This window comes from Dromaius novaehollandiae, chromosome 2, assembly GCF_036370855.1.
Source record: "Dromaius novaehollandiae isolate bDroNov1 chromosome 2, bDroNov1.hap1, whole genome shotgun sequence".
Classification (NCBI taxonomy): Eukaryota; Metazoa; Chordata; class Aves; order Casuariiformes; family Dromaiidae; genus Dromaius; species Dromaius novaehollandiae.
The window spans coordinates 45169795-45193339 of record NC_088099.1 but is presented as its reverse complement, the minus strand read 5'-3'; the positions used below and the strand labels follow the sequence as shown (position 1 = coordinate 45193339).

Here is a 23545-nt window from a genome sequence, read left to right as displayed (position 1 = left end):
TATAGAAACATTCTCTGAATGTGAAAGTTAACCTGTCTAAAACACATAAGGAACTGCTATAAAAAGGAATGCTGCAATGCTATTGTATAAAACTGTGGTAGTATCTCCAAACTATTTTGTGAAGTTACAACTTCCCATTTTCTACAAAGGCTGAGTCTGTGTTAACGTTTCAATGTAGATCAGGAGTATGCTTTTGAAGGAAATCTCCTCCTGTTTCTGCTCGCTGCTTTTTAGTTCACATTGTGAACCCTGGAGTGTGTGAACTGCATTGCTTTCAGGTGAGCCTGGAAGATGAGCTCTGGGAGCACCTCCAGCTGCTGATGGGCGCTCTGTCTGTGAGGCCAGATTCAGCAAGTCCAAAGTAAAGTTCAGTCCTCAGCACCAACTCCTTCTCCTGTTAATTTGCTTGTGCTGCATGGCAATGCTTGCTAATGTAGACGTAGTCAAAGACTGAACAGATGGAAAGATGACCTGTAGTGGTAGGTTCTCTCTTCACAGATTTTTCCTTGGAAGAGATAAAATTAAATGAGCGTGATTTTAGCGTAACCAAATAAGGAAGGAGAGTCGTTTGATTGCTTTCTGTGAATACGTCAGAATTAAGCAGCGGAATGGAAAAAGAGTTTTTTAAATTCAAGAACCATATTGAAATAAACTGCACTATGAGTTGGAAATTAGGAAATTGTTTCTAACTCGGAGTGTAGTTCTGGAATAGCTCTTCAGTGGGCCCTATAGGACGAAATGACCGAATTACTTTAAAGTTGAAGCTTGACTGCTTTATGAAAGTGTCGCTAAGGTGCCTGTTATAGTAGATGCTATTCCAGTAAATCAAGAGGTTCCTCATAATTTCATGTTAATAATTTTCCTCTTTCCCCCTCATCTTCAGTGTATTTATAAAGTTTTGTTCTGTATTTTTTTTCTTCTCCACTGTCATACCATGGCTTTACAGTTTTTTTTTGTGCATCTAGCTTATTTCTAATTTTGATTGCTTTGACACCTGCACCACCTGTTTCAGAGTAAGCTCAGACATAAAAATGGAATTTCAGAAATGTGCAGGCAGTATCATCTGCTGGAGGAAATTTTTTTTTCTTCCTCGCTAACATGAAGTCACAATACCTGTTTGTTTGTTTATTTATATAGGGCCCTTACGAATCTAAGGTACTTTATTGGTCTGCACTGTTACATTTTCTGTACTACTGCCAGAGTTCACATAGCAGAAGAGTACTGTCTGTCCCATTTTAATGACATGGGGCTGAAGAACAGTGATACTTTAATCACAGTTGCAGGCTGAAAGATCCAAGATCTTATCCGTTCCTAAGCCAAATACTTCTGTAAGATCACACCACTATTTTTTCTGTCTTACAACAATTTCAGTTTTTTATGCAGCTCTTTAATTGTGCAACACTTATTTTTATTTAGTACACTTTTTTATCATAATGCGAAAAATTCCCTTTGTGTAAGAAATACTCATCACAGTATTTTAGGAATACTTTCGTAGCTATTGCTTTTATCTGCATAAGCAGATAGTAGTTAATACTTTCAGGTGTGCTTTCCATTGCATAAATTAATGATGTGACTAATGCTTCTGTACTATGAAAGGCTGTGGTCTGTGGCATTTACCAAACGGAAAATCTCCTGGAAGTTTTGACTTGGACAACTTGAAGACGGTTTAAAACTTAAGCACACAAAATTAAGGACGTAAAGTAACTCTGTAGAACACACAAAGAATTTTAAGGGAATGCTGTAACTTCTAAAGCTTCTCTCTCTCATTACATCGTTGGAGAGCCTCTGTTTATGTACTCTTCTTGTCAGTTTGGTCTGAATGCTTTTACTTTATATATAAAAGCATTTGTGTGTGCATATATATATGTGTGTATACACATACAGAAATTTATGTAAATAGCTACTATAAAAAGTAGTATTTTGTAAAAGTTGTTATACCTGTGTATTTGAAGAGGAACTGCTGTTTGGGTTAAATGGAAGGTATTACTGGTCAGTGATGGCTTTTCAGAATGAAAAAAGAGTATCTGCTTTTTATAATCAAATTAGTTAATAGTGTGATAGCCCTTACTGAAATTCATAATAGCAAAACTGTTTCTGTTAAAAATATTCATATAAAGAAATCAACTCACATTAAAAAAAAGTATATCCGGCAGCACTGTAGAACTTGATGCTTTTATTTAGATACCAGATTATCCTGCCTTCTTGTCGCAGGTGTATATTAACATGTAATTACAAATAGATACATGTTTTTTCCATGTCTCCTTACAAAGCAAATTTGCTACTTCATTTATATATTTTTTAATGTGTATCTATGTTAATGCCAATTAATAGCAGAATATAATTTAGAAATTTTTCAGTTGATACTCTAAAAAGACCATTTTTAATACAGGAAAACAATGATGATTGGAAATTGTTTGAAAGAATTTATAGCTTGCTGAATTGACAATGTAATATAAAAAGGAATTCTGGAAACAGCTGGTATCAGTAGTATCAGTGGGTTCATTTTTCGTATTTTTGGTTAACATCTACATTTATGACCTTATATAAGACTAACTTATGCTGCAGATGAGAACAAATCCAGATGACTTCCCATCATGTTAATTATTTCATGGAGTTTGTTAATGGCATACATTAGAGTCTGTTCACTTCTGTAGTTCTGATTGTGATTTTGTAGTTTTTAAGAAATTCAATAAGGCATGTTAAATCAGTGTTCAAAGATTGTTAATAAACCATTTGCAGCCTCTATGCATCTCCAACTGTTTCTGAACTATTTTCTTTTATAATTAAAACCTCCCTCCCTCAACAGATTTTAAAATTGATTTTTCAAACTTACCTCTCTTGCAAACCCCTGCCACTAAAGAACTCTCTCCGGAGAATGAATTCTGTACTGTGTCGTTGTGAAGATTCAACTGCAGCAGCAGTTATGATAATGAAATGGATTTTAGATCAGTGGACATCATTAAAAGTGGGGATATGGGTAGGAATACAGACAGTGAAATGGGGTGCATCATTCTTGAAGTTTACATCCTACTTTCAAAATCTTGGGTTTCAAAGTTTAATTACTGTCAGAAAAAAGCCAACAATAAAAAAGCAGTCTTTCTGTTTGTCTGGTTAGTTGCTTAAAATATTGCATGTTTGAGAAGTTTCTTTAGATGTCATAGGTTTTCCTGGCTTTTACTGATTTATTTTTAACCCAAACACTTCTTTTCTGCTTCAGAATGTTTCTTTTTCTGCTTTTGCGACTGCCGTTTTCAATATAAAATCTTTCACTTTTCAGGCAGTGCTCAGAGTGTGACCAGGCAGGTAGCAGTGACATGGAAGCTGATATTGCCATGGAAACCTTACCAGATGGGACCAAAAGATCAAGGAGGCAGATTAAGGAACCGGTGAAATTTGTTCCACAGGACGTGCCACCTGAACCGAAGAAAATTCCAATCAGGAACACGGTAAATAACAGCTGAGTTGTTACGCAGCTCATATTCATAATAGTTTTCTTTTAGGATCACTAATGTTTGGGGAATTTTGAATTGAAGGATTTCAGTTTGTGTGATATGCTATTTTTATTATAAATTTGTTTTCCTGTGTTTAATGCATTATTACTTCTGTGAAGTGCTTAGCTTTGCTAACATAAGTAAGAATGTAATTGGCAATTTAGATATTATTCATTTCCTTATGTACAGTCACTGTATTGAGTGACTACACTTTCTGTGACTATTACAAAACACCCTGTTATATCAGTTTGTTGCTTAGCTTTCCTAGTCCTGTATTATTCATTGTATGTTTTCTCAAACGTTACTGGCGGATAGTTTTAGCGAGAAGAGCTCATTTCTCGTGTACTCATGATCTGCATAGCTGCTTTCTTTTCCTTGAAAGTAGAACCTTTTATTAATCATTGTATTCTTTATATTGTGTTTTTTTTCCATGCTGCTTTAGTCCTTACAGTTTTGCTCTTCTGCTTGTTCATGAAATAGGGTATTTTATGTGGATATTGTCACATCACACATAAAATGTGCATGAATGTATCTAAAAGGGCTTTTAAATCCAGTTCAGGGAAATAGTAATGTTTGCATGACCCTTTGGTCATGCGTGCTAATTACATATAAGCTGTGGTTCATCTTCCAAGATGCATCTTAATGTTAGAAAGTACTTAAACCCTCTCACATTAGGGTTAGACATACTTCATCTCTGATGCAGCACAACTTTATTTTCCTCAAATGGCTTTGCAGCCTTTTTATGTTGTAGTAGTAGATACCATCCTTAACTCTTCTACCTATACAGTGATGGGCTTTGGCAAGTATTTTCCTGACCTAACCCTAAATGTTTGCTTTAACTCAATTTTAATTTATTTGGAATGCTTGAGCTGCAGCTTTGATTCACCTAATTTTTTTTTTCCTGGTCTATGTCTAGGAAGAGTGTTTAAAAATGGGTCAGACCAGAATGATTAATTTAGGTCAAACTTTTAGGAATGTGAGTAATCCCAAATGAATATGAATAATGATTATTCATAATTGAGAGCCTCTATACAGAGGAAAATACATTTTTCTTTCCTTTTCACATTCAGGAGGGTTCCTTCTTAATGCATAGGTTTTTGCAGCCATTAACTGACCGTATTTATGTTCCTGTTCACACGGAAACAAGGCTTATATGATGTTTCTGTTTACTGAATCCATTGCATATCCTCTCCATTTTTTCTTCTTTCTGGCTCTTTCCTCCCCCAGATAGTGGTATTAGGGGGATAGGGATTCGTGATTATAGGAAAGAGAACTGAAGTATTGCAGGAAAAATGTTCATAGTAGTAATGGGCAAAAGAGTGATACAAAGACATAGTACAGAAATCCATAGGAAGCCAAGGTTTATGTCTTCTGCTTCTCTTGTAATAACTGTTGAGTTCTTCTGTGATAAATGTAGAGAAGTCTGATTGTCCTAAGGCTTCCCCCTTACCTTGGGACACTGATGTGCCTCATGGCTGATTCAGCATCTCACATGTTGGTGAGCAGATTTATACACATAGTGGATTGTAACGTAGAGATTGAATTTGCTCTGAATGGACAAATTTGTTGGCACAGTACAGCATTGTACTGTGGGAGAATTACTGCTACGTGTTTCAGACATTTTTTCTTCCTCTGCTTGCATTTTTAGTCTTTTTTTTTTTTTTTTTTTGTTACTTCTCCCTGGTTCTCTACTTTTCTACAAAATACACATTTGCAAGATTGTATGTTTGGTGTCCAGTGTCTGTTTCAAGGCACCTCTGTTAAAGGTATCTCCAGTCTTCTAGCTTTCCCGTAATTGAGCGGTGTTTTGGTTTTCCTACTGTCTTCCACCTACCTGTGGAGGAGAATGTTCATGCCCTTCTTTTCTGCTGGATTTCTGTCTCTCAGCTAGGCTGAATTCCTTCCTTTTAGCTCTTTTGTGATCTCAGCATATGTAGGCTATATAACCAAATGAACCGAGCAGAGCCCTGAAAACTTAATAAACGCTTCTTAACTGTACAGGATTCCCTCTCCCACTTTATTTATTTTGAACCTAGGGAAGTATGAAGTGGTGAGAGAGCATAAGTGAAGGGGCCTTCTCCCCATTGAAATGAATCTTGGGGTTTATGTGAATGTGTTTTTTATTCCATCAGTGCTTAGGTTACTTGTCCTTATCTTTTGTAAAGTGATTTGAAGGTTTGAAGTAAAATGTGGTATATTTTGCTTTGTTATTTTATATATATAATCTCTATAATTTTGTGCTTTTCCATAAATAATGCATCTTGAAAGTGACATCCCAATACAGTGACATTTTAGGTTTGAGAGTGTACTACAAATGAATGTATTCCCTGTTTCTTGACTAGAGTAACCTGTCTTTGTAGACTTCAATATGTTTCAGTCATTTGCTACATAACTATTAGGAAATTAAAAAAAAATCTTTATTTTCTTTATTGGTAGGTAAGCGGAGTATTGAAATATAAGCAGTACGTCCACCTGCCTGCCACCCCCCAGCAGTAATTATATTTGCAGAGTTTTGTAAGGCTATGGTACTGTCGAACTCCAAAATTACTTTTCAGTCTCTACCACTTATTTTCTATTTTTCATGCATTAAATGTAAAGCTAGTCAGATATATAAACATATTTACACTTTGGGGGGGGGGGGGGGATTGGAGAAAACTTCCATTCCTTTCATAGTTAGTTCATATCAGTTCATTACTTAGACCAACATTTACGGTTTCTTGAATTAACCTGATTATATCAAATACTTTTGTTTGTACAATTTCTCTTCATGTAGAACCTAAGAAATAGTTATTACTGAACTGTACTGTTCTTTGTGATTTCAAGACTACTGAGAGATGCATGCAGTGTCTCTCAATCCCTAGTACGTTGATGATAAAAAGATAAAAATAATTTCTTGATTCATAACTGTGAAGTTGCGAGTATATTATTAGTTATTTTTTCTACCCTGATTTTGCTAATGTTCAGCTGTGTCTCATAGCACATAGGTCTTGGAGTATAGATTGTTCCCTTTTTTTTCTCTTTTGCATGTTGAGTCAATCCTAGGCCTTTGCAATTTCTGTTTTTATCCAAGAGTACAGAAGACATTAAGCACTGAGAAGGGGAAACAATACTCTGTAGCAAATAAATAATGCAAGTATAAATATAATCATACATTATTAATTTGTCCAATCATCTTACCTATCTATAAACATTTAGCTCATTTTCTTTTAGTAAGAAAATACTTTGTAATTCATTAGCTCTGGCGCTACTATGTATTTGAGGAAAATTGCTTGAGCTTTAGACAACTTCTCATGTGAGGTTTAGTCATATGTAATTATACAGAGAGCATGTCTGTGGTGCATTTTGACAATGGTGAGCAGATTCTTGTTCTGTTCTTCATGTACTCACTGTTCAAATGCTATAAAATAGTTTAAAGAAGAAAAAAGCAAACAATTTGAAAATATGATATTTACTTTGCAGTCCTCTTTCCTCAATGGCTTTGTATCTCTAAGCATGTTTCATTCTGTCCAGTTGTTTTCGAAGAAATCGGCCAGCCCTCTCACCTAACGTATACATGTTGTCTTCAGCCTTACAGTTATTCTCATAATTGTACTTTTTGATACTGTTGAACTGTGTATTTGTTACTCTTAAGGGAATTTCCATTTGTTTTGCATAAATTTAACTTGAATTAGGGAAGGTTTTTTGCCATCTACCTAGGATAGCAGAATACATCTTATATGTCTGGATTTCACTATAGTGGTTTATTGTAGTTAACTCTTCTTTCTTTTGTTGACAAAAATTGTGGGAAAGCTATAACTGAAATGGTTGAATTGGGTATTATTGATGACAGAGCAATACTTGGCATCTGTAAGGCATTTCACATAGTTAACCAGATGTACTTGTATAAAATAAGCCTGCTACCTATATGGAAATATTTTATATTAAATTGCATTTTCACAATTGCTATTTTGCTATCGACTTATCCTGTGACTGATACATTTGGTAACACTGCTTTCACAGATTATAAAGAATTCTCTCCTTTCATGAAAAATTGCCTTTTAACTTATTCATAATATTTTTTCCCATTTCTTCCTGACTGGCATATACCATGAAGAATAAGAGGTCTTCTTAGAAACATTGATAATTAAAACATTGTTTTTAGTCAGATCTAATTACGGATGTCTAGTTTAATCCTGCAAATATTTTTTTCTTTTTTTGTAATCCTTCTAAGCTCCTGAATTCAATGATATTTTGGGGTTTGTTTTCCAGGGGTAAGTTGTTTTTTAAAGAATATAGTGTTTTCATTACTCACTTTAAATAAATCTACCTTTCTGTTTCCTTTGTATTATGAAAGGAGATAAATTTTAACTTCTGTAACCTATACTTTTTCTTCTCTTTCATTTCTTCTATAAACTTAACAGGTCTTTTTAGGTTTTTCTCCTCTTAAATCTCTTAACTGCTCAACCTTGCATCTGTCTGAAGATATTTTTTAATGGAAATTTACATTACATTTTTAACAGCAGAGATTCTCTGCTTTGCTTTGAATGAGGTGCCTTTGCTCTGTATCTTCAGTCTGCTTGTGCAAAAAGCTTGGCTTATGACTGGGCTTGGCAGAGCTGTAATATTCTTTGTCCACCTCATTGAGAGAGAAGGCGGGAGTGTTTAATCAAAACTCAGGTTTTCTCCTAGGGCCTATATTGTTCAAATCATAATTCACTCTAATCCTGCATCAGAATAGTGGTGGCCAAAGGACAGTGGCAATTGGAGTGTACTAGTCTTCACAACTTTTAAGTGGCATCAGGGACTTGATTTCCCTCTCAAGTTGGGACTGTGAGAGAAATAAGATTGAAGCAGATTATTCAGAGTCAGGACTGTATTTCTCCCTTATATAGTTCTCTGCATTAGTTGTCTGTCAGGGCAGTGTTTTGTATCCTAACACTGTGAATGCACTATAGTATTTCAGTCTTTCAGCCTCCAAATACTTTGGCAGATACTTATATCAAGAAAAGCAAATGGTTTTAAGAAAAGGAGAAGATAAGGAACAAGTCCTGTTATTTGCTTTATATTGCTTTCCAGAGAGGGTGCCTAGCATATCATCCATTAAAATGTAAATTAAGTTTACAAGGAGCCTCTTCTGATTTTAATCTTTGCAAGAAAGATCACATAAGAATATGCCTAAATGCCCAAGTGTAAATTTGAACATATCAGAATTCTGCTCCAAGTCAGGGCCTATACAAATTATGAATTAGTGTAAATAGACGAGAGGTTAGACTTCTGTTGTATCTGTTGTATCACGGCTGTATTTGTGGACAGAATTTAATGCATTGTTTATACAATTCAAGTTGTATTTAGTAATCTTTTAACAATATTTTCAACTTCAGTTTGATAACTCTTTAAATTAGCTGTATTTAAAATCTATAATCACTCTTTACAAATCAATTTCGTATTTCTATATAGTTCACAAATCATATTATTTCTACTGCTAATTAAATTTAGAATAGCAATAGCTAAGTTGCCTAAAACAGCATTTTTTTATATTTCTCCAAAACTTTTCATATTTGCTTTTCAGTTCCATTCAAATATTTGGAATTGGATATTTTCATTAAGATTAAAAGAATACTATGTGATAGTATGTTTCACTGAAAAAAAATCCTTAACAAGATATGGCTAGTGCTTTACAGCAGTGATTTTGTAATTTATCTACTAAAACCCATATGCTCTGTTTTTTAGAGCATTTATGAGGTGATCCATTTGAACAAAGAACAGCTTTAAATATTGCTAACTTACTTCAGTGTCCTTAAATGAAAAAAAAATGCATAAGTGATTATTTAAGTTAGTCGGTAAAATAATTTTGTTTGCTGTTATGGTTTTGCAAAACAAGTTGTCTGCCACAGTCCACTGGAAAAAAAATTCCCTTCAGTATGTTTTAATGAATTTATTTATTTAAAATTTTTATGACAGATGCTTTACCTACTGCATGCAGTAGGTATGCTACCGTCTTCTGGAAGTGTAGAGGTGTTTCTGTAAGAACTGCCGCATACATGCACACCTTCTAAAGCAAGACTGTGCAGCGGAGGCTAGCTGTGTGCTGTAAGAGGTGATAAAGGGTGCTTTTTCCCTGTAATTCTGGCACATCCGTTCAAGTTAAGTGAACTTTGGGTTATTACAGTCTCCAACAAATGTTTTCCAATTGTGGGGCTCTTAATAAGCATATGAGAGGGTCATACAGGTTTTAAACAGAGCCTTCTTTTTTTTTTTAAATTGAAAAGAAAATATCTACCCACTACTACAATGAAGAGGAAAGCTTTTTGTCCAGGCATTTTGCACATTGGATAATCTGTTGAGTGATTTAAATAAAAACATCTTATCTGATCTCAAATTTATATTTTGTTATCTGCAAAATGTCAAAGTGATAGCTTCTTTTTTGTATAACTGAATATAAACTGCGTATAAAATCCAAATGAACAGACAATGCCTTTTCTGTTTAGCTGTAAAAAGTCTGAGTTTTGGGGAAAAATTATTTTATTAGCCAACAGTATGCTGTTCATTCTTTGGAACATAGAATAAAACAAATCTGTGCCTGGGGAGCAATGTTCTAAGTAGATTAGTTTTAAAAAAGATGTAGACAAAGCACCTGCAAGCTATATTCGACACAGGGAATTTTTGTGTATATTGCTTTTGCTTTATAAATAAATATCATTACTTAGAATAAGTTAATATTTCTTGCTTTTGTTTGAAGTAGGAAAAGATAGCAGAGCTGAGTGACTTTTTTTTTCTTACTCAGTTTAAAAGATAAACAAGATTGCTATCTTGTCTTTAATGGAAGTGTTTCTTCCCAAGCTCTTTCCATACATCCATTGCATAACTTAATTTTGTGATGTTGTAGATACAAGTTTTGAATAAAGAATGGCTAAAGAAGGAAAACAGAAAATCTATTTCATCTGGAGTGTAAGTATCAGTGCTTCATAGGAACAGCAGATCGTTTTAAAACACTCTTAATTTATACTTATCAGCCATCATGTTAATTGACATTGTCAGTGACTGGTCAACTCATTTAAATCTGACTTCTAAATGAGTACTGGAAAGACCTTTTAAATTAATAGCAGTCTTTGACATATTCAATTCGAAGAAGTTACTGTCAGCTGAACATTAATGATCCAGAACAAAATAATCAAAAATTCTTCAAGTTTATGAAACTTAAGGTATTTATTATAAAGAACATTGTAAAATACTTTTTTCCCTCAACATTGAATATAAAAGCTCAAGTGAATCTATGAAATGTCAATACAAAGACACTGAAGCTAGTTATATCAGCCTATCAAATACATGGGTAAGTAACTGTTACTTGGATGGCTTTGGACTCTGTTTTGGCTTCAGGTCAAATTTAGAGAGGAGGAAAGTAAGATAAAGTGATGCAGGTCCTCCACAATGTGAATGGACCATATCAAAGTTACTGTTTGTTTGCTTGTTTTAGAAAACAGGAACAAAGATAAATGGAAGATCACTTCATTTGGTGTAATGTAGGTGTGAAGAGATCTAATATTTGGGATACCAAGTGGTATTCCAGTCATACAAATGTTGATAACAGTGAAATTTCTCTGTAATTGAAAGTAACTAGCCTATCTATCACTTATACAAGTAAGTGATTTTTAATTTAGGTTTCCAGAAAATAGCTCTTTCTTTTACCAGCATGTGAAAATTGTCTTCCTTTTTTGGATCCCCCCCTTCTTTGTCTTTCAGTTCTCCAAACCTGTATGCTTTGGAAGAATTCTGTGTTACAAAAGGATAGTAACAGAATTTGAGAACTAGCAAGATTTTTTCATATGTTTAATTTTTAGAAACATTGGTTTGTAGTTAATTGTGAAATTCACAATGATAGTATAGCTATGATAGTGTAGCGACAGAAGTGTTGCAAAATTCATTTTGCTTTTCAAAAAAATAAAAGTACTTAAGAGAATGAAAACTTAAAAAGGGTGGAAGGGATTGTAATTTTCTGTAATTAAGCTCTATGTCCAGTTTGTTTCTTTTTTTAGTCATATTTTGATTTAGTGGTGTTTGATTTTTGTCTGCAAGTTCTTTTTGTTATTACAGCCTGCTTTCTAGAAAATTAAATAATTATTCTAGAAGTGTTTTGAATAGTACTGAGATGTACCATTTTAAGGTATTCACTTTGATCTGTATTGAGCGAGTGTGCCATCTGGTGTCTGCATAGCTCTTCTTACCTTTTTTTTCTTACCTTACTCTTTTCTGATAGAGGGCATTAAGATTGCTGGGAAGGCTAAACCTAATAAAAGATTCTTGGAAATATGGCTTGCTTTTAGCAGGATGATTTTACTGACCCAGACAGTTCAGTGTCTTTACCTGCAGAACATCATCTTGTGAGATTTTAAGAATTAAACTTAGAAGTCCATTTGCCCAGGTAGAGTTTTTCTTTCTCAAAATGTTTTGTGAATAATGACTAATAGGAAATGTTTCATAAATTTTTAACTTTTTTTACAATTTTTAGATTTTTAATCTATAATTTTTTTTCTGGTTAAAATTAAAATTATTGTTTTCCTTCACTTGCATTCAGTGTAAGTGAATTGTGCAAGTATAAGACAAAGACATACAGTCTTGCCACTCAGATGTCATTAAATGTCAGCATTGAACATTTTTTTTTGCTTGGGCTAATAACATTACACTTTGCTTTCCCAAGCTAGTATCTCAGCACTTTGGAATTGCAAGGATACATTTCATAAAACTATCCTGCTCCATTTTGTGACGTAGATAAAACCTAAATTGAAGATGTCCCTAGAGTATTGAATTGACAAGTGTTCTGATTACAAAAAATCCCCAAATCCCACTGCATTTATGTGCATATTGTACTGGATTAATGTCTCCATCTCCAAATAAATTCAGTATATGAACAAGGTTCTCAGCTGTAGTATTTAACATCAGACTCAAATAACACTATTCCTTAAAATTTTTCTTTTTATCCGAGATGTTAAACTTTAAATCATCTATGAAAAAGTATATGCAGCCTCAGGTGTTTGACGCTTAGAAGTTCTGATGTTCTCCTGGTTGACTTCTCTCTCATGAGAAAAATGATTCAAAACATTCCAAAATGTAAAAACAGGTTTTTTTTTTGAGGCATATGTTTTCTGTGAAGATATAAGGTAACTTTTGTGAAAATATATGTAAAAATGCTTAATTATTGGAAGACTATAGTTAAAAATGACAGATGCCGTTTACAGGCAAGAGTAAAATGATTCTGACCAGAAATTAGAATTGCAAATATATTTAAGTGTGGAAGTTAGTCTGGAAAAACATTAATATAAAATTCTAATTTTTCAAAGAGCATAGAATATCCTGCAAATATGTCAGAGGTGTTGATTTTAATGTTTTTTCTAGCAATTTTCAAACAAATAGAATCCTTTTTGAAGGTTTAGAAATCTAATGGGTGCATAACACAAGTATAATTTCATGTGATATTCTTTGTCATATGCATCATATGGTATCATATATCATATAGCATATGACAGGTGAAAATTAACATTTTCTTGAAAAAGATGAGAAAATTATTTATTAGTATTATCTCTGCCAGTAACTATTTTGATGAAGTTTAAATATGCTTCATCACATCCTAAAATATAGTTATCAACTTGTAGTCTTTTCCACTTATGGTAAATATAGTTTCATTATTATCTATATCTGTAAGTTACTCAGTAGTTTTAAGATGGCATTATTCTGATCGTACAAGGCATGCGGTTTTGTGTCTTGCCTGCTAAAACACGGGAGAGTGAGGACCCTAACAGCGTATATTGGCATGTACTTTTACACAATTCATTTTTAATCTTTACACAGCTGCATTTAGCTGGGCTATCAAAGTTTGCAAGTGTTGATAGGACTGATGCGAGAGGCATCAGAATTTGGAGTCGTGTGCTTGCAAAAGGTGGTATAGACATGGCCAGGACATGCCTAATCTGGTTAGCAATGATCTTAAAAAAGGATTGCTTTAACAATACTTTTGGAATGATCTACATTATGTTTAGTTTTCTCAGTTTTAATAGATTAGCATTTCTCAGCATTTAGTATTATAGCTTTTAAAAGACAAAGAAAACGTGTCATGAAATGGAATTGTAGAAGCTAGTACACCTCAGTTATAATATTAAAAATATAAGGTATTACTCTGAAAAATACTATTTAGAGAGTGTTTTACTATAAAAGGTGATTTCATGTTGTTATAGTGTTTTCATGTTTTTCTTACTGAGTTCTATCTTAAATGCACAACACAGAGATAGCTACAAGCATAGAATAACAGAGTATGAAACATTCCCACTTGTAGATCTTCATTTATCAGTGAACAAATTGATCGTATTTTCTACAGATATTGCAAGCTCCCAGCATGTTACAGCTTTTTAGATTTTGTCCTGAGGGAAATGTGAAAGAGCTCTCGGTGGTATTTTAAGTATTTTAAGGAGGCACAAAATGGGCTGGTATTTGCCATTCATTCAGCCTGGAAGTTCCTTGCTGCTACAGAGTTAGCATTTGCTTAAAAACAAAAAAGACGTTCCCAAACCATATGTTGTTAACACCAGCTGATCAAGATTTGCATGTGTAGAGAGGTATATATCTGTTGAAGAAGTGGCAGTTGTATTTATAGTATAACTGTATTTGAAATGTGTCTGTTGGTTCAGAGCAGAGAATGGTCTGGACATGAAACTAGTATATGTCCCCTTCAAAGAGGACTCCGAACAGGAGAAGCAAGGTATTAGCAGCTTCCTCAGAGATTGGCTTATGGTAGACACACTTGTAATTGTCAACTGTTTAAAGACTTTTTTTGTTCATTTGTTTTTTATGTTTTCGTTGAGAAATGAGATGCTGTTTTCTCTGAATACTAGCTGCTTCAAAAAAAAAAAATTGAAGAAATCATAAAAGTCGGCAGCTAGGAAATGCATTTTCTTCTCACGTGACAAGTGACGACTTAAAATGATTATTTCCCCCCAGAAGAAAAGCATTTTGAAAAGTTCTCTTTTGTTAGTAGCAAAGCATCAAAGGCGTTGTTGGTTAGCAGGGTAGTCTCTGATGTTTTTCATTTCCTTCCCTGTCCCTTCCAATTTTCTCTCCGTGTTAAACAAGGAAGACATCATTCAGCTTGTGGCAGTTATTTAACGTATTCAGGCTACAGTAGTGCCGTTTCAGAGATAAAAATTTAGTGACTGAACTTGCACTTGTTTGAGTTGCTTATAATAGGTTATAAACCTTTGACATACGTTGTTACAGTCCATGGAAGCCTCTTACTTTCTGTGATTACTTCTTTTCCTTACCACTGTTTGTATTAAACTAAATTTTTGGCCACCTGGCAGTACTGAAATAAGTTTCACTTTTCAGATTAGCCCTTCCATCTGTTGTGTACCAGTAGCCAATGAGAGCAGATGGCATTAAGTTCACGTTCTGTTTAAATACGTGGCACTTTAAACTGTTTTCCTGTCTTCAGTACTTTGCTTCATAATTTCATAAAAGATAATCTGCTTAATCTTTCTATACATACTTGCATATGTTGGTATATAGTTAATGCTAGAGCTTTATGAGCATCTGCCAGATAGCTGTTAGCATCTGTCCTTTTGTGTGCCTCAGTATGTGAAACTAAAGGTGACAAAAAGTTTGCAGAATTTGATGTAATTGTTCTGGTTAATATTGAACAACTTGGTACAGAAATGTTTCCTTTACTTAAATATGAATTAGATTAAGAAAGGCCAAATTAATACTATATTACTGATCTAAAGCACTAATTTGTGGTATATTTGAGAATTTAAATATTCTTACAGTATGTAAATTCATAATACCTATTTATCAGTTAAGAAACAAAATAAGATACGTTCATGGTATAAAAATTTTGTGTAATCACAGACACAAGTTATTTGTATTTAAACGTACTTTAAGAACTTTTGTTAAAGGCTGCCCCTTCCACCCCCCCCCCCCAAATCTAGAAATAGACTCTTACATTCATTCTTAGAATTACTTTAAATCTTTTCCTCACATGTTGAACATCAAACAGTTCCCACTGACCTCTTTAGAGTTTAAAAGTTTTGTAAATTAGGTGGTAAATGCTTACTGGGGATTCAGGAGATTACCTTTACCATACCCCCCCCCCCTTTTTTTTTTTTTTTTTTTTTTTGAAAATTATTTTATTTTCTGTAAGGGCTTGGATTTTCAGGTCCCTCAAGAATTTTCATGGTCTGTGTACAGATGCAAGTGAGATGTAGCAGCTGAGAACGTGATTTATTTGCACAGCTCAGTAAATCATCTGTATTTCAACATGTGGGCATAGTCAAGAATTGCGGATCCTTGCTTCTCTTCAGGTAGATTTAGAAGTAGACTCTTTCAGGATTTGGCTAAGGACTCAAATAAGAAATTCTGTCATTGGAATTTATATCAGAATTTGTCTGTGGCATTTAATTATAGAGGTTAAAATCTAAGTTAACATATATCGAATTTTTTTAGTAGGATTTTTAACAAGTTATTTTAAACATTAACTTTTTTCCCCACCTGTTTCTTTTTGGTCTTTGGCCTGTGTATTAATTTAGTCATTGTTCTTGTTCACCATACATCTCCAAAGTGGAGAATCTGCCAAAATGTCCGAAAGATCTTGTGCATTTGATGAAAATGTAATACGTACCAACTTCAGTTGTTCTGCTTGCATGGCACTTCTTCCTTAGTTTCTCTGGAATCAAAATGATGCGTTTTCCTGGCAGATGGGACACTGGATACTTGTTGCCATGGTTGTGTGGTACCCATTATGTTAAGCTTCAGTTTGAAAAGTTTAATACACCTCAAAAGCTGTAATGTTCTAAAGAATTATTTTCTGATTCTGTTTTGGTGAAGTAGGGGTGGATTGGATAAATGTGGTGATCCTGAGCCTGTTCAGAATTGCATTGGTATCTAGAACATAATACAGAACTCTTTACGCAAGTAAAGCAAAAAGGAAATTAAAAGTTTTGGAGGGAATGGAGATTCCTGACTATAAATCTAAAGTGTTTTACAGCACACCATTTGCAAATGAATGTCAGTACTGGATTGTGATATGAGCTGGTAATCTGAGCGTTTGGTTTACAGATAGAGCACTTTTAAGTGTCTTTAAGTACTCAGGGAATTTACTGTCGCAAACTGTTCAAATAAATTTGCAAATTACACACTATATTATTGCGGAGGTTGTATGAAGGCTTTAGGAGATTTGTATTCGTAAAGGCAGTCTTTTTTAGAAGAAGATTCCACGTCCTTAGCTCTACAAAATACATGAATTTATATTTCGTTTTTGGCTAGTGCTGTACAAAATTGTATCTGGAATCTAAAGCAGCTGCTCTGAAACCTGTTATTGTAGTTGTCTTGCAGTGGTTCTGTAGTTTATGCTTTAAATGATTTCCTTAGGTATGTTTTTTTTTTCTTGTTATGAAGAATAGATAAATAGCAAAAACATTTTGTGTTATGTAACATTGAATTTTAAATGTATTTTCTTTCTAGAGAACTAGAGGACGAAAACGAAGCTTTGTGCCTGAAGAAGAAAAACCTGAGGTTGGAATATAGCGTATTTTTTTTTCTTTTTTACAACAGTTTCACAAAAAAAATTAAACTTCAGGTTGAAATGTTACTTTCAGTACTATAATTGAAAATATTTGCTTTCCTCCCCTCCTTTTCCCCCACTCCTTTCTTTTACCTTCTGCTATGACAGGAACGGATTCCTAGAGAAAGACGACAAAGGCAGTCTGTTCTACAAAAGAAGCCCAAGTCAGAGGATTTAAGGACCGAATGTGCTACATGTAAAGGGACTGGAGACAATGAAAATCTAGTCAGGTAGGTTTGATGCTCAGACCTTATTAGGGATTAAATTTCCATCTTTGTCACTTTTTTCATCGTGATTCTAACAAAATGTATGTTTTGTTTTGTTTTTTTAAAAAAGAACTTGTTTAGGGGAAACATTACTTCGGAAGCATTGATTTGATTCACTGACTGACCTGCCACACACATTTACACTGTGGATTAAGTTGTAAATAAGCAAGGTAATCTGTTTTTCTCACACAAGAGAATTAATTTTCTCTTGTCAGGGTGAATTGTCAATGCTTTATAGGAGGTCAGAAAGATAAACAAGCCAACAATTTAATGATACTACAGGACCATCCTAAAAGTTAATTAAATTAGCATCATTAACAATGTTACGAGCTGAAGTATGGATTATGAGGAATTTGTTTTTAAAAATGCATTAATGCCACCTTCATTAATGCAGATCATGAAAGTGTTTGATAATCATATTTCTTATCTGAAACAGAGGCTAAAAAAAAAATCCGTTGAATGTTTTTTTTAGTAGTTGCAGGAGTCTAATTTAAGCATAGAATAAGTGCTGTTGAATAGCTATTGTTAACCACAACATCTTCGCCGATTTTGACTTTATAGCTGGCTTTGTGGCCTCTTTGCAAAGCTGTAGAAACTGCTCAGAATTCTTGAAAGAGGAATAATGGAGCTTAGCAACCAGAAAGCAGACTAGAGTTGAATCAACTGAACTTTCAATAAAACAATCTCATGGTTAATTTAGATAAAACGTAATGTTGTAGTTAGGTCCTGTATGTTTCAGCTATACTTCTGTGGACAAGGTCTCTTTAGATTAGGTACATTTGTTGTTTTTAGCTGGAAGGGTTATTCCCAGATACGGTTTTTTTATTTATTTCAGGGAATCAGAGTTATGACAAAAGAAAGATGCATGCAAACTAAATGCAGTTTTAGAATCAAGATATATCCTGGGTATGGATATCTTATAGTCAGAATAGCTTATTTTAGTATCTCAACTACAGCATATCATTTACCTTAGAAGTTGATATCATTTCAAGGATCCCATGCTGGATTGTAATTTTCTTTCCAAATTTGAGGCCAAATGCCTCATCAGTAACTGGGAGACTGTCTTACACATAGACAAGCCACTACTGCTCCATCTCCTAGCTCCTGCTCAGTACCAGATTCACATAGAAGCGATTGTTGATACATTAGTACTGATGAGAAGTGATGGCAATGTTTTTCAGCTGCCCATAACAACAGAAAAGGCTTTCATCAGCCTTACTGCATGTAGCCCAGGATTTACCTGGGGGTTGTATTTGGAGTATGTACCAGAGGAGAGGGACCCTTGATTGACATTTGATTTAGTAAACATTGACATCGTTTACGAACTCTGACTTTATGGTTTTGCAAGTTAGACGTAATACTAAAAAGTAGTAAAATCAGGACAGTGGTCAGAACAGTCAGCAGAAAATAAATAGATGCAAGAAAGCTGGAACAACAACATATATAGCGCTTTTCTGTGAAAAAGGCAGTGGATTAGTTTTTTTTTTTTCCTTCAGGATTCTTTAAACCTTGAATGTCAGATTGAAGTACATAAAGGAGAACATGAGGAGATACTGTGAAGAGCTGCATATTTACACTGAAAATAAAAAAAGTAATAGAAATATGTTGTTTACAACCTGAGAAGATTTAAGAAATATTTTCTTAAAACTTCTGCTGTATTCTCCAGATTATTTTTTGCAAAAGATTATGAATTTATAATTGTTTTTCCTCAAATAATTATACCCTTAAACAACTGCAATTTTATCCAAGTTAGATAATCACTGCTTCTAAGGTGTTACGGAGACTATTTTTGATAGCTATTAAATGATACTAAAATACTTAGTGCAACTAAAAGTGTTGCTCCTAAAACTGTATCTGGATTCAGGCAATGAAACAATGCTAGCTACCATATGGGCCCACTGCTGTGTGGCCAGAGTTGCAGAGGGAATGTGATTCACAGAGATTTGCTATGTCAGAGAAAGTCTGCAGAATTCTTTTTACTTCTGCTTCACAAAGTAAGAGAAAGCAGCCTGGACTGCATCTTCCTCCTGCCTGTACCATCATGCAGGATTCTTTTGTGGTAGTAGAAAGAGAGTGTTATTTTAAATTCTAGTTGGTAGGATTCCTTGCAAATAAAAAATATTTGAGAGGGAAACAGAAAAATGACAGTGCCAAAGAGAATGGATCTTTAAAAGTTATTAAGGCAAAAAACGTTCTAAAAAGATCAGCGGTAATGTTTTTCATCATCTTTTCGCTTCCTTCAGCAATGTTTTTTAATTGCTGGATTTTATTTTTATCCTTTCCTACTTATCTGCCCCTAAGAAAAGGGAGTTTTTTTTTTGGGGGGGGGGGGGGGTTGTAGAAGAGATTTTTCTGAAGGTGAAAGTTGGTCACTTAAGGTAAATGGAAATATGCAACTGCTGAAACTGCAGAAGTGGGGAACAGTCCTGGTGAGCCTTCGAGCTTTCCTTGACATGTACTACCTCATACAGGGCAGATGACATGACTTTTGAATGAACAATATCTGTTTTTCAGAAATCGAGGTTTTCTTAAAATTTAGGTTTATCCTTCAGTTTGGGGTTATTAACTGAGTAAGAACTAGAGGAAATTAAGCTATTTCTCTTATTTTTCTTAAGCTATTTCTCTTATTTCAAAAAGTGCAACCCTGCCCCTCCCCTCCATACAAATCCTTTCCTTGTCATATGTGGAGGTTTGTGAAGTAATTCAGACTTGTAGGCTTTTACTTATATACCTTTTGCACTTTTTGCAAACCCCTTTTTTAAGTCCAGCACTTAATTATAAACAGGTTTCCGTTTTATAAAATGGAATCTGAACTGCAGGAAGACTCTAACTAGCTCCTAATTCACCAGTGCAGTCTTTCGTCAGCTGCAGTTGGATGAGATCTTTTGTAAATTACTAAACAAGTTTCGTGATCTAAGCTTGGTACTTGGTAATGAATCTGAAATTAAAAATACTAAATTGTTTAGCTAATTACTACTGTTTGACTAATGGAGATTCAATTTCTTGGACTCCATTTTAGATCTTTATGTGCAGCACTGGATGGCTGAAGGGTTTTTTGTTATGTGCCCAGCATCTTTACTTACCCTGTTGTTCTATGGGTATTAAATCACTTCACAGGCTATTACTTAAAGTTTTAAGATTCCTCCTAAAAAGGCTAGTTACATTCTTATAAATTGTAATAGTTCATTAATTGGCTGAAGCTTTTCATAATGACTATAGTTTCGTACCAAAAAATGATTCAAGTTAGAGTATCTTTAATCAGTAACTTTCCTTAAAATCATATTGACATGCGCTCTGCTTGGTCTGCTAATAATAGCCGTATAGATATTATAGACATGCCAAGACTGTGTTTATCTTTGTGGTAGCATCATTATTGTATAGATTGTATAGATAGACTGTTTAAGTGTAGTAGGATGCGTTGTAACTTAAGGTTTAATTTTTGTGTTTTTACTTTTGTCTGGGATCTTTCCTGGGGGAAGAAATGGGAACGAATTTTAGTTTGTAATTTTTTTTATACACATCTATGCAATTTTTATTGAATTAAATATTTCTGTAATTTTTACCTTTTAGAAAATTAGTGGCATAGTCAGTGAAAAGTTAATTGAAGTGTTCATTCAAATAAGTAAAAGTCTGATCTGTAACATTATGAAAGACAGTAAAGAAGCTATGTCCTTGACTGGAGAAAAGTAAGACTTCTTTCAGATCTCTTTTCATTCGAATGAGCCCTAGCTGAGTTTTGAGAGTCATGGTATTAAAGTGTAGAGCATTTTTTTGTATTTTCAAAAAAAAAAAAAAAGTTGAATCAGATAGTTTTGATATAAGGCATGGAGACACAGCAGTTTTTCAGAGAGGTCGTAGTTCAGCAAAAGAAATTACAGTGTGGCCTTGATACTAAAGCACTGAGAAATCAGAGGCTATGTATAATAATATACTTCTCAATCTTAAAAAGTAACCAAATATTCGAAATATTTGCATGAAATGCAGGGCAGATATTTTTAAATGTGGGAGTTTCCAAGTCTTGGTTTTTAGGGATAAAAGCTCCTTTTAACAAGAAAACAAAGCGCTATGTAATGATAGTTCTGTTTTGTTTGTGTTGTGAATCTTCTAAAGTTGTGTACAGTTCAGACATTTATTAGTATTCCTGAAGGCTTTATTGCAGTCTTATATGAATTACTTAGGATCATAGATCCTTTAGAGGAATTGCTCAATTCATAAGTATCTCTGTACCTTTTTTATGAGGTAGTAACTCAGTAATTCACATCTTTAAAAAGTTCTTATCATACTCCCTAATAGCTCCCTTGGGAATATAAACATATTTAATAGAAATATAGATAAAGTGAAGTGTATATGAAGTGGCTTAATAGGTAATAGGCAAAGCTTGCCTTCCATTTTGCACAGTACCCCAGAGTAAATTACTGATTGATCTATTGCAGTATTCACGCAAAGTAGTAATACACACAGTTCTCCTGTCCAGCGCGGTATTTCTGTCTATTCTATTTTGGTTAAAGAACAAAGTTAAGATGAATTGTGTATTTTATTTGAACACATAAAACAGTTTTTAAAGAAAAATCCTCATGATAATCTAGTTTAAAATCTTCCAAAGTAAGACTTTTAAATTACTTCTTTAGAAGTGGCCTCTTTTTAAAAATAGCTTGATACTCGACTGTGACTATTTAAAAAAAATAATAATAATAATTTCTATTGTTGGTTTTAAGATGTTCATGGATAATATTTAGTGAATTAGATAAGATTGATATTCAATATTGGATTTGAGAGAAGGGAAATAAAATTACAATGTTGTTTACGCATGAGGCAAAGTCATAGAGCTGCACTGGGCAGGTTAAAGAAGTCTCTGAGAAAGCATTAGATTTTATCATCCCACAATTTAGAGCCAGCATATAACATACACTTTTATAGTTTTGCGTGTTGAGTTTTTTCTTTTCCAGTTAAGTTAGGATTTTTTCTTTCTTTTGATTTTCAGCAACTGGTGCAAAATTACTATTTTATCGGTGCAGAGAGGGCAAAATAACTTAGGTCATGGTTTTTGAAATAACATAGAGTAGGATTTTTTGAAAGCATAGAGTTGAATGCTAGTTATAAAGTATTCACAGAGTGTAAAGCTGAGAAATTATTACGCATGTATATAGTATTTGTTTTTCATGCAGATGCCTACTAAGAAATTAGCAAATTTGAAAGTATTTATTTGCCCCAATATACTAAGTCTAACACTTCAAGCAAGTGTAATCTCCTGTCTGTGTTGTTACTGTATCAAGGCAGCCCTGAAAGGGAAAGATGAGGAGTAGGAAGAGGGGAAAAAAGAAAACATTTTTATGATATGTAAGTTGTAATATTTATTAAAGGAAATAACCCTTCTGTAAAATTGACTATAAAGTGATTTTATGAATCATAGTTATGACAAACTTTATAACTGAAAACATTAAAAATGTAGGCAATATATGCAATAGTGGTGCTGCAAATGTACTCATCATATTTAGGATAATTTATAGCGCATAAAGAATTGACTCCTTAGCTGCATCAAGTCATCTCTTGTAGTTCTGTTTTTGACAGGAAGCATATTCTAGACTGGCTGGTGTGAATCCTCTGAAAATTTTCACTTTGGAACTATTACCTGCCGTATTTCCTTAGTTGAATTCATCTTGCTTAGGTTCATCTTTGCATTTTTATTTTTCACTTTTCCTGTGCAGAAGAATTTCTGTGCATGTCTGCATTCACATTAAGGATTTGATTTTCACCTACTGGTCATCTGCCAGTTTTGAAGTTCTGCCTGGGCTGAAGTTTATTCCAAAACAGCCACATTAATTATTTTAAATACACTGCAACAAATTTAACAATCTGTCATAGTAATTGAAAGTTTGTGATTTTCAGTAGTTCCTGAAAAACTATCTTTAAGAATGCTAATGCAGAGATTAATTACAAGGAAAATATTAGTTAATTTGGACGTAGTTTGCAGCAAGCTCATGTTTTACCAGTGATTACAAATGCAGTATTTTATTGGAATGAAGTACTTGAATGAAAGAAAGCTTAATACTCAATAACATAGTTTATTTCTACTATATAATTTACAGGGCTTAATTCTGCACATTAATTTTTTTCTAGTTAAGTTACCTGTTACCTGTTTTTTCTATCATTTACCTCATTTTATTGCCTTCTGAAGAGTATTTCTTTTTACTCTAGATGGCAAGAGAAAG

General features: G+C 33.8%; 1 protein-coding gene across 1 annotated transcript in view; it reads left to right on the top strand.

Moving 5' to 3' along the window:
* Positions 1 to 23545, top strand: part of PHF14 (PHD finger protein 14) — a 166339-nt gene that overhangs the window by 53541 nt on the left and 89253 nt on the right. Inside the window, exons 14-16 of the mRNA XM_026104994.2 lie at positions 3278 to 3446; positions 16971 to 17021; positions 17179 to 17300. Of these exons, the coding sequence (XP_025960779.2) occupies positions 3278 to 3446; positions 16971 to 17021; positions 17179 to 17300 (342 nt within the window). The remainder of the gene's footprint in view (positions 1 to 3277; positions 3447 to 16970; positions 17022 to 17178; positions 17301 to 23545) is intronic.